This window comes from Eurytemora carolleeae, unplaced genomic scaffold (assembly GCF_000591075.1).
Source record: "Eurytemora carolleeae unplaced genomic scaffold, Eaff_2.0 scaffold212, whole genome shotgun sequence".
NCBI classification, from domain to species: Eukaryota; Metazoa; Arthropoda; class Copepoda; order Calanoida; family Temoridae; genus Eurytemora; species Eurytemora carolleeae.
The window spans coordinates 247051-261299 of NW_019396107.1; the positions used below are offsets into that span (position 1 = coordinate 247051).

General features: G+C 34.5%; 2 protein-coding genes across 2 annotated transcripts in view; both read left to right on the forward strand.

The window, feature by feature from the left end:
* Nucleotides 1-7708, forward strand: part of LOC111695134 (uncharacterized) — an 8469-nt gene extending 761 nt beyond the window's left edge. Inside the window, exon 2 of the mRNA XM_023464345.1 lies at nt 7290-7708. Within this exon, the coding sequence (XP_023320113.1) occupies nt 7290-7697 (408 nt within the window). The 3' untranslated portion in view covers nt 7698-7708. The remainder of the gene's footprint in view (nt 1-7289) is intronic.
* A 591-nt stretch (nt 7709-8299) lies between these two features.
* LOC111695135 (cyclic AMP-responsive element-binding protein 3-like protein 4) lies at nt 8300-13948 on the forward strand. Its single transcript, XM_023464346.1, has 8 exons — nt 8300-8609; nt 9068-9170; nt 9746-9890; nt 10351-10518; nt 10864-10998; nt 11350-11493; nt 12605-12733; nt 13093-13948. The coding sequence occupies exons 2-8, from the start codon at nt 9121-9123 to the stop codon at nt 13102-13104; spliced, it is 783 nt and encodes a 260-aa protein (XP_023320114.1). The 5' UTR covers nt 8300-8609; nt 9068-9120; the 3' UTR covers nt 13105-13948.
* The last annotated feature ends 301 nt before the right edge of the window (nt 13949-14249 follow it).

Genomic DNA, 14249 nt, shown 5'->3' on the forward strand with positions numbered 1-14249 from the left:
TTTCTTTAGACACCTTGATAAGAGGGGGCGGGCGAGGGGGGGTCCAAAAATCGTTCTCTGGGAAATAACCCATTGTTTTGAGTTGGGTTAGGTTAGGACAATTTATAAATTGAGCTCTGTGGCTGAGATTAAGGCAGACTAGGGGGTCGAGCGCTGCAGCCTAAGAAATTATTTTCAAAGGGACTTGTTAAACATCTCTATTTTGTCTCTATTTCTGGCTGCTCGTCTTATTACAACCTAATCCTTTAAAATTCAACTTCTCCATCTTTAATCAACCATTTCTTTTTAATTCAACCATTTTTTTTCTAATTCAACCCGTTTTTTCCAATCTAGTCTTTACTAATCCAACCAACTCCTTCCTAATCCAACCTACTTTTTAATCTAAGCTTCTCTTTCAACCAACCCACTCTTTAATCTAACCTACTCATTAAACCAACCTACTCTTTAATCCAACCTCATCATTAAACTCATTAATACTCCTACTACCTTCATCTTTCCTTTTTTCCTTTCCTAAATTCAATCTACACGAATGAACCTCTTTACTCCACCCTTCTGCTCTTTCAATTGCATATATTTATTTCTTGAAATCAATTGCATATATTTATTTCTTGAAAAGATCACCCCCTTTTGAATTTTCCCCACGGCATCCTAGTAATGTTTGTTTTAGGGATTAGTAAAGGAAAAAGCCAATCCATGTATGTTTTTTTTCATTCCCTCCCCCATATAATATATTTACGGGGGGGGGGGATTGCCTGTTGCCCCCAAGATCTTCAAGCTCGCTCCTGAAATGTAAAAAGAGGTTAAGTTCCCGTTTAAGCTCCCGAAGGGATTGTTTTTTGTTCATTACGTTTTTTCATCCTTAACTTAAAGAGATATGACGAGCTTCTGAAATAACCCCATGATAAGACTTGGTTCTGCTTGTACAAGCATTATAATGTTGGGTTGAGAATACGAAATGTCAAGGTTTAGAGTTAGAACTTAGTGTACAGCAGAACCTGTATACTACTACCCTCAACCCCTCGGCATTAAAACCTACCCGGATAAATCTAACCACTCCTGTCCTTCATGAAAATAAATCCTCAGCATTTTGCTTTTTCCTTGAAAATTCAAAAAGAAATTTTGAAGGTTCAAAGCGGCAATAATTAACTCCAAGAATCTCAAATATGGAACAAAGCAGAATTGGAGATTTTTTTCTCTAAAAATGCCAAACATATTATTGGATAGCATAAAATTCGGTTTAAAATAAAGATTGAAACCTTTACATATAAATTTTACCCATTCTTGCGTCTTTGAATAACATGATTTCGATTTGCAGCTTTTATTTGTCCCGAGAAACCTTCTAATTGTTGTAATTGGAGAATTATATTAATGAATTTCAATGAAATATGCCTGCAGTTTTGTAAGATGTTAACATTGAAATATTAAGTTTCAAAAACAATTTAAAGAAAAATTTAGAAAATTAAGAGAAGGGGATGAATTCCAATGATTTTTTTCTTCTGATATCAAACAAATCTAAGTTAAAAACGACAATGTTCATTTATTCCAACTAATAAGTTAGGAAATGTTCAGGCTGAGCTTTGTCCCAGAAACTGCAGTACACACAATTTTATTGGCATTTCCTATTTTTTTGTAAACAAAGAAATGGGAGTTGTAAATATGTTCCTCAAACATTGAATAAGTTCTTAACGGGGATTTAAATTGTGTATCCTTTAAAATTTTTCATTGTGTCATGACCGTGGAACAGTTTTAAATCGTATTAATACACTCAAGCCTTTGTCTGCCCATGCAGTACACTAATTTTCAGGTCTAAACTTTCTAGGGGACTAGGAATCTTTATTGACCATTCAGGGGGGGGGGTTAGCTTAGATAATCTTGACGTGGGAGGTATAGAGCGGGGAGAGGGAAGATTTTTTATAAGATAAAAAAATATTAGTGATGGTTAGCTAGCTGAATAGTAGATGAAGGGGGGGGCAAAAGGGGTATAGTTAATAATTTAATTCAGTCGAATTATAAACAGGCCAGTAAGAAGTTGCTGTTACAGAAATGTGTCTTAAACCCGAACAGACTAGACATTTTTATTTTTAATCCGGGTTGGAATACAATGACGGGAAAATTATTAAAAAGAGGAAGAACATTTTTTTTTATCTAGAAAGTAATTTTGTTGAGAATGGATATGAGAGGTATGTAGGAAGAATGATCAAGGTTGTGATGAGAAGGGATTATGAATGATAAGGTTGGATGAGAAGGGATTAAAAATGATTGGGATGAGAAGGGATGAAGAATGATTAGGTTGGATGAGAAGGGATGAAGAGCAGAAGTAATCAGGTTGGGATGAGAAGGGATAAAGAGTAGAAATGAGCAGGTTGTGGTTGGGTTAAAATCTGTCTGGACCTTTAAACTTGACATTGAAGCTGTATAGAGCTGAGACGAGTCTCAAGGTCTCTAGGTATCCCTTCTACTCGGCGCAAAACCCCAACACAGATCTTGAACACTTCCTTACTAGAAACCCTAAACTCAACTGTTTCAGTTTACCGATAACATATGACGTAAAAGAAAAACTGTAAAAATATCTGATGTATATAGAATTATCTCAACTTGTTAACGTCTAGATGTGTTTCTCGGGATGTATGATTGAATTAATATCTAGTTTTTCCTCGTTTGGTTGCTCTGTATATTCCAGATATTTAAGGAAATGTTTTGGTAAAATATGGTTTAGGAATTTTTATTATTGTCATTGAGGTTTATCTTATGTCGTTTTTCTCTACAAATAAATTGTTTGCTCTGAAAAATATGATTATTTGCTCTAGAAAAACCTGGCTTGTTCTTGATATTGGGGTTTGCTTTAGAAATACATGGACGTTTCTAATAACATGGTTTGTTCTATAAATATACTTGTAGTAAACACCAACTCCATAACAAGTTCTCGAACGTATCTATCAAGGTACAATCCGTCCGCTATCAAACTCAAACAGGACTGAATCCCAGGCTCTAAACGCCACAACGGGACACAATCGTAGCTATCAGAATCCAGCTACTAATCCAGTGCTCTAAATGCCCGACGGGACACAAGCCTAGCTATACAACAAGCTATATATATATCGATCCCAAATGATGGGGACAATCCGACCTGGCTATATCAATGCAGGGTTTTAGTGCTATGAATGCCAAACACAAGGACACAAGCCTAGCTATACATCGAACTATATATATTGATCCCAAATGATGGGGGATACGATCCGGTGCTCTAAATGCCACACAGGAATTGTAAATAATGTACAACGTACTGCAGTTTTACAGAATATCATGTTTACACGATATTTGCTACATACTTACTGCTCCAGAAGTACATGGTTTGCACTAGAAATACACGGACTGCTCCATGAATATATTGTTTTCTCTAAAATACATGGTTTGCACTAGAAATATACGGACTCCTCCATGAATATATCGTTTTCTCTAAAATACATGGTTTACTCTAGAAATACAAAACACTGGCTGCTCTTGTTCGAAGTAATATTAATAACACAACACCATCCCCCTCTCCTGAGTTATACTTTCATTGCTCTACAGTAAGTCATTCTTTAATTGCACATTCTTGAGTACAATGATACTCAAGATAAAACTGGACTAGGGCGTTGCCCAACACTGACCCTGATAGTGATACTACAAACCCCCGGAGAAATCCAAGCTTGTAGTAACCAGTAGACTGAAGTAGTTTTCATACTCCTACAGGTTATCTGAATATGAAAATTATTTAACCGGTGTTTTGTGTGGTTCCCTAAATGTTTGCAAGCCGGTATACCGGTAGAACGGTAAATATACTACACTGCTGTCCCCGGGGGCTTAACACAGGTTGAAGGAAGGACCAGGCTCGGCTGGATTAGCCGCAATACATGCAGACTGTCAAATATCTTAAACCTTAGTTTCACGCTTTACTCCGTCCATGACGTACCCGGAGTAAGGACGAAGTGTGTATTTTTAAAAGGACAAACCTGTTTCTCTGTGGGTTAAGAGAGGGTGGAGTAAACCCTCGCATCGTATGAACCTGGAAAGGTCATGGAAGGAGTGAGATTGGTACTTTCGCCGGGTAGTGTGTGAGTTAGTCCTGCTCCAGGTCTACACGTGAACCTGTCAAATACCGGAGCTAGGGATACACAATCCAGAAGAGAAACTTAAACCTTCTCCTTCAGGGACAATCGTCTTTAATATTGGGACAGTATTTATTAAAATATTCTCAAGCACGTGTTAATTTTTCAGATTTAAAAATAAATCTCAATGTGAAGAAATAGTTAAAATCCTAGAGTGAGAACTAGTCCCGGGTTCAGGACGGATACATATTGGGACGGATTTAAAGGATTAATCATGGACGTAGAGGCAGAGGCGGTTTATGTTGATATCCTTAGGAGTCTTCAAACCTCAATTCTGAACAATGTAAGATGTTTTAGTCAAATTTAGTCCTGTAGAAAGGGTTCTGAAGGCCGTATTAAAACCTTTCATCTTTGAGGTCATGAAAAATTGTATATTTTTAGTTTTTGTTCGGTTTAAGCTTTTTTTCTGAATTGTAGAATCTGTAGTTTTTATTCCTTTTAGTTGATTCAGAATAATTACGGAAGTTCTCATGTTTCTGTATTTGTTTGTAACAAGTTAGATTTCAGTTTTGTTTTTAATTTCATAATTCAATATCTCTTTATTCTATCGACACAGTTCAAGAGATAAAAATGAATAATCACAAATTAAATTTGTAGTCTGGACCCGCCTAACCATGATGGGTTGGCAAGGAGAGGTTAAAACAGATTAAGTTAAATACTTTAAAAAAGTTAATTAAACTCTATCCTTTAATATATTTTACTTATAATTTTATTTGGTATTTGTTAAGAATTGTCCAAAGTTATTCGCAACCTTTTTGCTGTTATTATTTTTTTAACATTAATTTAATTTAATTTCACATCGTTGAAAAAATGCATATGTAACTCTGTAACTCAAAAGTTGCAACTTTTAATCTATTGAATATGATTTTTATGAATTCATTTGTTATACAATTTGTTGATAAACAATTTACGATCTACAATTTACCTACATGATGTTGAAATTGAAATCTGTATCAGTGTAAGCCAATGAACTGTCATATGTATCCCACATGACAGGTTGTTGGATGGGGGACATTGGACGGTGGGGTTTGAACGTCAGGTTTCAATTCAATTTAATCCAAATATTCACACGATGTTGGAGGATTTGAACTTCAAATTTAGACTTGTAGGGGTAAAAACACTAAAGATGATTTAATCTAGAAGGATTTTTTTATTACTTTACTACTCCATGTACTGCACTGTACTGTACTGTACTGTACTGTACTGTACTGTACTGCAAATTTAAGGGTTTCAGCAGCTTAGCTTTACTACTTTGTAGTTTACTAGACTATTATTGAAATACCCCTCGGAAAACTACCTTTTAGTATCAAGATGAGGGGGGGGGGGAAACTTGTATAGTTGGAGGAATGTTTAGGAATTTAAAAGATGACCATTTGTTTCACATGAAGTTTTCTGCTGTAAAATGGAGGTATTATCTTTCTTAAGATCTATACAAAATCAAGTAGAATACACATATTCCAATCTCAATACGAGGAATACGTTCATTTTATTTGCAACTTAGAAACTCCTTGTTTCCAGCTCAAGGGAGGGAAAAGTAAACTTTCATAAACATATCTGTTTAAAGAAAGGTTAACCTAACTAGCTATTAATGTAGTAATAAGTAGTTGACGGTTGAACCTAACCAGAGAGGAAAAGATTCTGTGAATATATTTCGACATTTCTTCAATGTCCTCATCAGTCAGTAAGTAAAAGTCAGTAAGTCACTGATCCAATGGTTTGAATGTAGTAACATGGTTGAGGACTGAAATATTTTCTCCGTATCATGGTGAGACTTTTGTACAGATTAAATGACTATTAAGTAATCAAGGACGAATACTATTCATATAGCTCAGGGTACTATTCATAGTACAGCTAGTATTAGAAATATAGCCATGAGCAACTATTCTTTGCGGGGTTTCTTATGTTCTGAGAGGAATGTAAACAAACTTATTTTATCTGCTCCTTTTGTTGTTGTTATCTGCAGTACACCTTTAAACCCTGAGAAATGGAGGTGATTAATGGTTTATGATAAAAAAGTACAAGAATTAGAAATTAAGAGAACTTAGAAATTTAAAGATAATAATTACAAATTGATAAAAATGTAAAAAGAAGAAACATTAAGCCCACGTGTTGTAAAAATCGTAAGAAATATATATTCCTGACGTCAAAAGAAAGATAAAAGTTACGAGAAGATACAACGTTAAATAAACAGTACATTGCACCCGATTTTAATGCAATTATTAGTGTATAAAACCAACAATTTAAATATATTATACTAGCTTTTGGAACTCAGCTCTACCTAGAGTTTTCTTCATAAAAGACGACCCACTCACTTGTAAATGTTTAAACCAAGCTAAGAACATTCCCGTGATTCTACCGAGTTCCCTAATCAAAATTGTAGGAAAATGATATAGAGGGGTTAACAAGTTATGATCGGACATCCAAACTTCCAAACAAACAGAGATTACTACTTTATAAATATAGTTCTTAAATATATAACATTGAAAAGCGGAACCTTGAATCATGCTTCATAGCTTCTGGTTAAAAAATACTAAGAGTAAATAAACCATTTTAATGTTTGTTCGTAGAAGTAAACATCTGAATTAAGAATCTTTATAATTTTCACGTAAAAAGAAGATTACTTTTAATTTTCTTGTGCAAATTCTTGAACGTCCTTGAACAGAGATGTAATTATAAAGAAGAGAGAGGTTAGGGGGAAAGGAAAGATAAGAATTAAGAACAAGATAACACTGACAGCAAATTAAATATTTATTATTCGTATTACAGAAGATTAAAAACAGATTTCACAGGAAATCCGAATAATACTATAAATCTCCTTTTCCCACATCCATAAAAAATATCTTATTTCATTGTAACAATTGTGCACTATGCATTGTGTGATTTTTGACTTGATCAAAATATGTTAAAATAGTATTTTATTTTTTCTAATAAGAAATGCCAAACGATGTTTTTTTGCCGTCTCCCAAATCATCACCTACCCCCCTCTTTACCCATTCCCCGTATAATGCTGAACGTTTGTATCGTGGTCCAGGGGGATAGTTAGACGTGAATGTTTTTAACACTGCATTAAAATTTCCGAATTGTTTTAAATTGATGACAAGATTTTAAAAAATTAGATTTGATTTTTTTGTTTTTATTTAGACAAGTTGGGAGGATGATACAGATGAGTTCTTGCAGTCTATGCTCACCGGATCCGACCTCTCCCCGGATTCTCAGTTCGGCCTCGGCTCCGAAACCATCCTCTCTGATTCGTCCTCTGACTCCGGAGTGTCGGATGGACAGAGGATGTTGATGTCTCCAGGTCTGGAGGATGGACCTCGTCTTATCTCCCCTGGGTTGGAGTCTCCTCTTCCTATGTCTCCGGCCCATAGCTTGGATATCATTGATTATATTAGCAACGGTAGGTCTAACAACATTTTATTTGAATCAAAGACTCCTCCCCCCTGGGCGGTGAAAAGAACCGTCGTTCTGATTTCAATCGACCCTTTATATAAAAATAATAAGGGCATGCCCATTGCTCAATTCACAACGGTACCATTAACAACTTAATCTGGTCAGTAAATTAGAGGATATAAGTCGTTTACTCAGTTCCTAGAAGTGTTAAATAGTCAGATCCATCCTTCAAATGTTTTCTTTTCCAATCCTTAATGAATTCTGAACGCTCATCGGAAGGAACCGACATAAATTTCTCTGTCCTTGTGGGATTAAGATTCGCGAAACCAGTGATTCACTGCTCAGTCAACGTAGAACTGCAAACTCATTCTAGAATCCATGCATCTCAACTAGATAAGGGAATTTTTTTTGGTTGGGTTGAATCGGTAGATTATTTCCATTAGCCCGCGATTTAAAAACTTCGACTCGAGTTGTAAGTCCTTAAACCCGACTTTAAGACCCAATCTTTGACCCAACTCTGTCGAAAGCTTGGGTCACTTGAATTGACAGCTGCAAGATCTTGAGCTCGACTTAAGTAGTTAGGCCTAATGAAAATAAAACAGACCTTGGTTGGTTTTAGTGGAGAATAATGCTCAATGTTGAGTCTTGTTCTCATATAAACTCGGAATGCGCCAATTCCTACCATGAAAATCAGCCAAATAGAATATTAAACCGGTTTTTTAATTCAACATGGTGGAAAATAAGATGCAACTTGAATCCAAAAGCTCAAGTCGTAAATAAGGTCCAACGACAGCTTAGACCCGAGCCGTATTTCCCCGAGTTTTTAAAATCGGGGGCTATTGACTAAGAAGATTTGTTCCCGCGAAATTGGTCGATTTTCCTGCTAAATTGATAGATTCTCCATTTTAATTGTTATTTGGAGAAACCCTGCAAAATTCATTCCCTGACAGTGGAGATATTTTCCAGGAACCGGACACGGATTGACCTACAGCTCTCATCGGCTAGCACCACGCGACCCTGGACCAGGCGCTAAACGCAGACGGGTCAGCGCATCCTCGTCAGATTCAGGTACTAAGCTTATAGTAAGAGAAGGACGGACTCGAACATTGATCTTGTCTTGGGGTTTAATTATGAAATGATAGGGATGGGATTAAATTGAAAGGGATGGTACTGAAAAAAAAGATGTGACTGAAAATAGTTGAAAGAGACTGAAATGATGATAATGGGACTGAAATTAAAGGGATTGGATTGAAATTACAGGGATGGTATTATATTTAAAGGTATTTGACTGACTTGTTGGAAAGGAATGGGACTAAAATGGAAGGGATGGAACTGAAATGAAAGGAATTAAGTTGAATTGAAAGGAATGAAAGTGAATTGAAAGGGACGGGACTGAAATATAATGGATGAGTCTAAATTGAAAGGGGCCAACCTAACTTCAAACGCATTTTATACATTATGAATATCATTTATTGGCGGTTTTGGAATAATAGAAGAAATAAAATCTAAACTTGAAGTCGTTTTAGGAGTAGAAGATAACAAATACCCTCGTCTGGAACTAAATGATGAAGAGCAAAGAATGGCATCTAAAGAAGGAATGAGCTTTCCTAAATATTACCCACTCACTAGGTAATCATCGCTTAAATTAACCATTTTTTTATCAATAAAACAATTGACCTGACACTAGAATAAGTTGATCAATCATTTAGAAATATTTTGGTGAATAATTGAACAATTATTTTAATCATTTGATCGACCATTTCAATCAAATGAGCAATCAATTTTTCAACCTGGAAATCTATTTTATCAAACATCGCAGTGTTTTTATGATAGAATTTCAATCATTTTTCCCTAAAAAGTATGGTCAACCTTTCGTTCTCCTTGTAGCCCCACACCTCCAAATCTATTAGTATGCAGTTCTATTATTTTTAATATTATTCTGTTAGCCCCNAATGGACCATTATCTGGCACCACCTATGCAGTTTGCACTACGCATAGAAAGATATGAAATATCAAGGTTATTTGAGAGGTATTCGCCAGTCATTAAATACGTCCAGCAACCTTTACTACTGCGGAGCTTAAACCCTATCACGTTTTTAGATAAAGAAGTACTTGACCTAAATATATTATTTCCTGTTAATTCTTGTAGAAAATACTAATATTTGTGTGCTTTCCGTAAAAATTTAAGTTTTTGTTGTATGTAGAGAGGAGGAACGAAACCTAAAGAAGATACGCCGGAAGATCCGGAACAAGCTTTCCGCTCAGGATAGCCGGAAAAGGAAACGAGAATACCTTGATAACATGGAGGATAGGGTCAAAATATGCTCAGATGAAAACCAGGAACTTAAGGTAGAAACTCGATTTAAAATATGTTCAGAGGGTTGAACTTTTGTATTCTTAATTTCTCTCGGCGGATTAAGATAATTCCTTTCAGATATTCATAAAGATTTGACGAATTAGAAACCCTCTTCTCTGTAGTCAGCTGTTTTTAACAGAAAAAGCTTAACTAATTTAATTCGAAATAAAACATTAAAAATGCTATAAAATGTCTTTTTAATGAAAACTAATGCGTTTCAGAAATATTTTTTATTAAAAAACAAAAATTAACATTTGTATCGATTAAATGCATGAGCATATGATGTTAACTTATGGTGGGTTATATTTTTAAACATTTTGTTAAAATTTGACTTTAAAATTCTGCTGTTTAAGCACTGCAGTCATGCAGTTTTATGTTTGAAGAATTGACATGTATTTGTCATCAGCATTTTGGACAAAAATATATTTAATATTTAATTAATTTTTGTTGCAGGATAAAATCAAGGCTCTAGAGACACAAAACAAGACGCTTGCCGCCCAGCTGCGCCGTCTCCATCAGATTGTTGTGAATGGTGGAATGCGGCAGGGTCAGACTAGTACCGCGCTCATGGTTCTACTCCTCTCCACAGCTCTCTTCCTCATACCTGGAGTCAGAGATCAGGTGCGGAAACTTGGAAAACTTTTCACAATTTAAACCTTACTTAAGAATATGAATTTTTTTACAATTAAATAAAAAAGGAATTTCTTCAACTTTTAAGTTTCTTGGTCTTAATTTCTTTGGAATGATGGTTAATTGATCATTATTATTATTATTGAATTTTTATATTTTGGAGAAAAAATATCTTGTTGGGGGAAATGATTTAATATACAAGAAAAACGTGGAAATGCCATTTAAAATTTTTTCCTCATCATAATTAAAATAGTTTTTGGAAAGTTTTTTTAAATTTTTTAACGTAAAAAGTTTCTTAACCAAAAAGATGAAAATGTATATTTTTTGCTAATTTAGAATGAGGGCAAGGCTGAGATAGATATCCAAGCAGCGGTAAAGATGCCTCCGATGCCGGGACAGTCTAGATCCCTCCTACAGTTCCCCGACCCCATGGACAGAAACAACGACATTGCCGACTTGGCGGACTTCGAGGTATTGCCAATTTTTTTTATATAGGACATAAATTTATACACAATAAAATCTTAATGTTACTGAAGGAAAGATTGTATGCGTTTAAAAAAAATCATGAATTATTTAAGAAACTTGAAAGTTAAAGGAGAACTAATAATTCCCCACTTTTTGTCACCTAAATACATTAAGGATTGACAATCTCTGATCTAAAAAAAAGAATAAACCCATTACCACCCCTACTCTTTACCTCCCACCCTCCTCTCTCTCTCTCTTTCTCTCTCTTTAATTTAACGTTATAATTGGTTCATATCAAATTTTAACATTGCTGTTCAGTTTTAAAAATTTGAGTTTATAAAATTGTTAAATAATTAGGAGGAGGTAAAGTCTGAGCCTGGGATGGATGGAGGAAAGGAGATGAACTCCAGAATGCACACGGATCACGACTACACGGCTCTCTACCCGGGAATGAAAACTGAACCTGGTAGAGCCTGGATTGATGAGGATGCTCCGCCATTGGTAAAAATTATTTAAAATTTTATTTTGCACATTTTTTCACTTTTCGTTGACCAAATCGTCATTATTTAAAATAACAACAACATATCCTCTGATCTTTCTCCCTCTTGCTTCTGGTCCTAGTGAACAATAAATTCCCGTGACATTTCCTGCATTGCTCGTTGATGCATATATGCATTATATACATTATAATGTATTTCAAACAAGATTCAGGAATTTTCGGCGCGTTTTACGCAAATGCAATTAGATCGTGTGAACAGTAGCATAAAATAATTAATTTATTCGCTAAATGTGATAAAATGTAGAACCCATTTTTATTTCTTGAGATAATTTTTTTATCTGAAAGTAAAAAAAAATGAAATGCTTTTTCAGCAAATTTGTTTAAAATGCAACGAATTCATTGTGTACTCTACACGTGGAATAGACCAGGGCAATGCATTTACACGGAGCCTTGCAAATTCACAAGAATGGATCAATCCAACACTTAGTCATTTTTGTATTATATCTTCCCAATATGGATTGATATTGAATTGTAAAGAATATCCAGAGATAGGAAATAATTCTTTTATGCAATAAACCACAATGTTTTATAAATACTACCTTATAGGAATTAGATAAACGTTATCTTGTTGGAATCAAAAACGTTATTCCATATTGCAATTTTATGGGAATTAAATGATATAATTAGAATTAAGTTGTTGTTACATTCATCATGCATTTCTACCGAATGACATTTTAAATTTTGGTCTGACATTTGAAAGGTTATCACGTTTATAGTTAGTTTTGTTTCCTTTGTGTTCGACCATAACATTGATTGAAACAGGTCACATACTCCTTTGTGTTTCAACTTGCAGGGTGTATATTTATATTTATATTTAGTGGAAAAATCATCCCCCGGCCTATCTTTCCCTATCTTCTTTTCCTTTCAATTCTATGATTTAAAAAACTAGAACATTTTGAAATTATACGTACTTAATTAAATATTCACGAACTTGATCTGGATCCGTGTTTGAATCCTGATTTTTACAGAACGTTTCCTCTTGAAACATGTAATGTTAATTTTCTCCTGAACTTGTGTTAGGAAATCTTTGATTTGAACTAGTTTCGTGTGTAGGGGTACGGTAGTGCGTTGAAACTTGAGGAGGATGAGGATGATGACGAGGTGGTGGTGGACCGGCACATGAACGTCAACGTGAGCAGCTCGGGACAAGGAACTAGAACGGTTGTTCTTCAGATACCCAAGGTGTGATCAATAATTAACAATAATTTTATTTTTATTATGTTAGAAGTTCTTACGGAATCTTTGGANCCCCCCCCCCCCCCCGGGTCTTCAAAACTTCTCCACATATTCCTTTATTGTTTCAATAGCATAAATCCAGTCACTTTTGAAAAGAAACCATAATTAATAAAATCAATATTTTAAGTGAAAAACTATGATACCTAATTCATTCCTAATCAAAGATTTATTGGTACCTATGTGCATTGGACTTTTCACTCTATATGTGGAGGGTATCTTGAAATAACATATTGTTGTCTCTTTAAGCAACGACGATATTTCTCATTTTTTCTGTCTTAGATCCTAACAAAATTTTCTCATTTCAGGATATAAAATAGAGTTTGTTTGTTTTCCTCTGGAGGTGGTGGTTTGAAGATACCTTTACTGTACTGTACTGCATACAGCCAGGAACATCATTGTTTGTTACATAAATTCGCTGTACATACACTCTTCTCAAATCTGTCTGTTTGAAGCCCTTCGGGGATTTTTGCTGCAAGTGACACCGAAATTTTGCTCTAGTTATGGAAGGCCCGCTGTAATTTACTGTACAAATAAATCAATGTACTTATTGTACTGTTGTTCAACGTTTGTTGTGAACACACAATTGTCTTCAAGAGTAAAAATAAAAACAAGAAAACACCGGGCTCGCATTTCAAGTTTGCCGATGCAAACTTATATATATATATATATATATATATTAACACCTTTATATAGATATTTAAATATATTTACGAATTGTAAATACACAGCTTTTCCTAGATGTGTGGTAAATAATAAACTTTTCCCAGTGATACATCATCAAACTTTTTATCATCTTGAGGATAATTTTTTCACCTAACTGGGAAGGGTTTATGAAAAATATTTATAGATATAAGAATTTAAATCAACTCAGATGTAGTTTTTTTACTGCACTTTGTTCAAATTGTTAATATTGAACATAATTTAAGATTTCTGAACAGCTGAAGGTCGTGAACATATGTTCAAAGTTGTCCCACTGCACTGTTCATGAATGATGTAACCTGTTCCTGAAGTTCGTTAAATAATATTTTGATTTAATATTTATTTATTGTTAAAAAGCTGTGATAAAGCTGAGCTACTAGACCTACCGCTTCGTCTGGTGATTTATTTAAATTTTTGCTTTTTTAAAATATTAAATGTAAATAAATGGTTTCTATGTTTAAATTAAGTTTATTATCACTTTAAGCTTCGAATCCGGAGCCTAACCATTTTATTAGAGGATGAGACTCCAATTTTGTTAGACATGAAAGATTTTTTTGATCGATGATTAAAGACAAAGCGTAAAGAAATTCAAAATTGAACAAATATATTTTTTCCGTGATTTTTATCTTAATTTTTAGTTTGTTTGAGGTTAAAATTCAAGCCTTTAAATACCGAACGTATTGAGGGATATACAGCACTTAATGACTTGAATTTTATTCTCAACTAAAATAAGTAAAAATCCCGGCAAAAATGTCCCGTATCA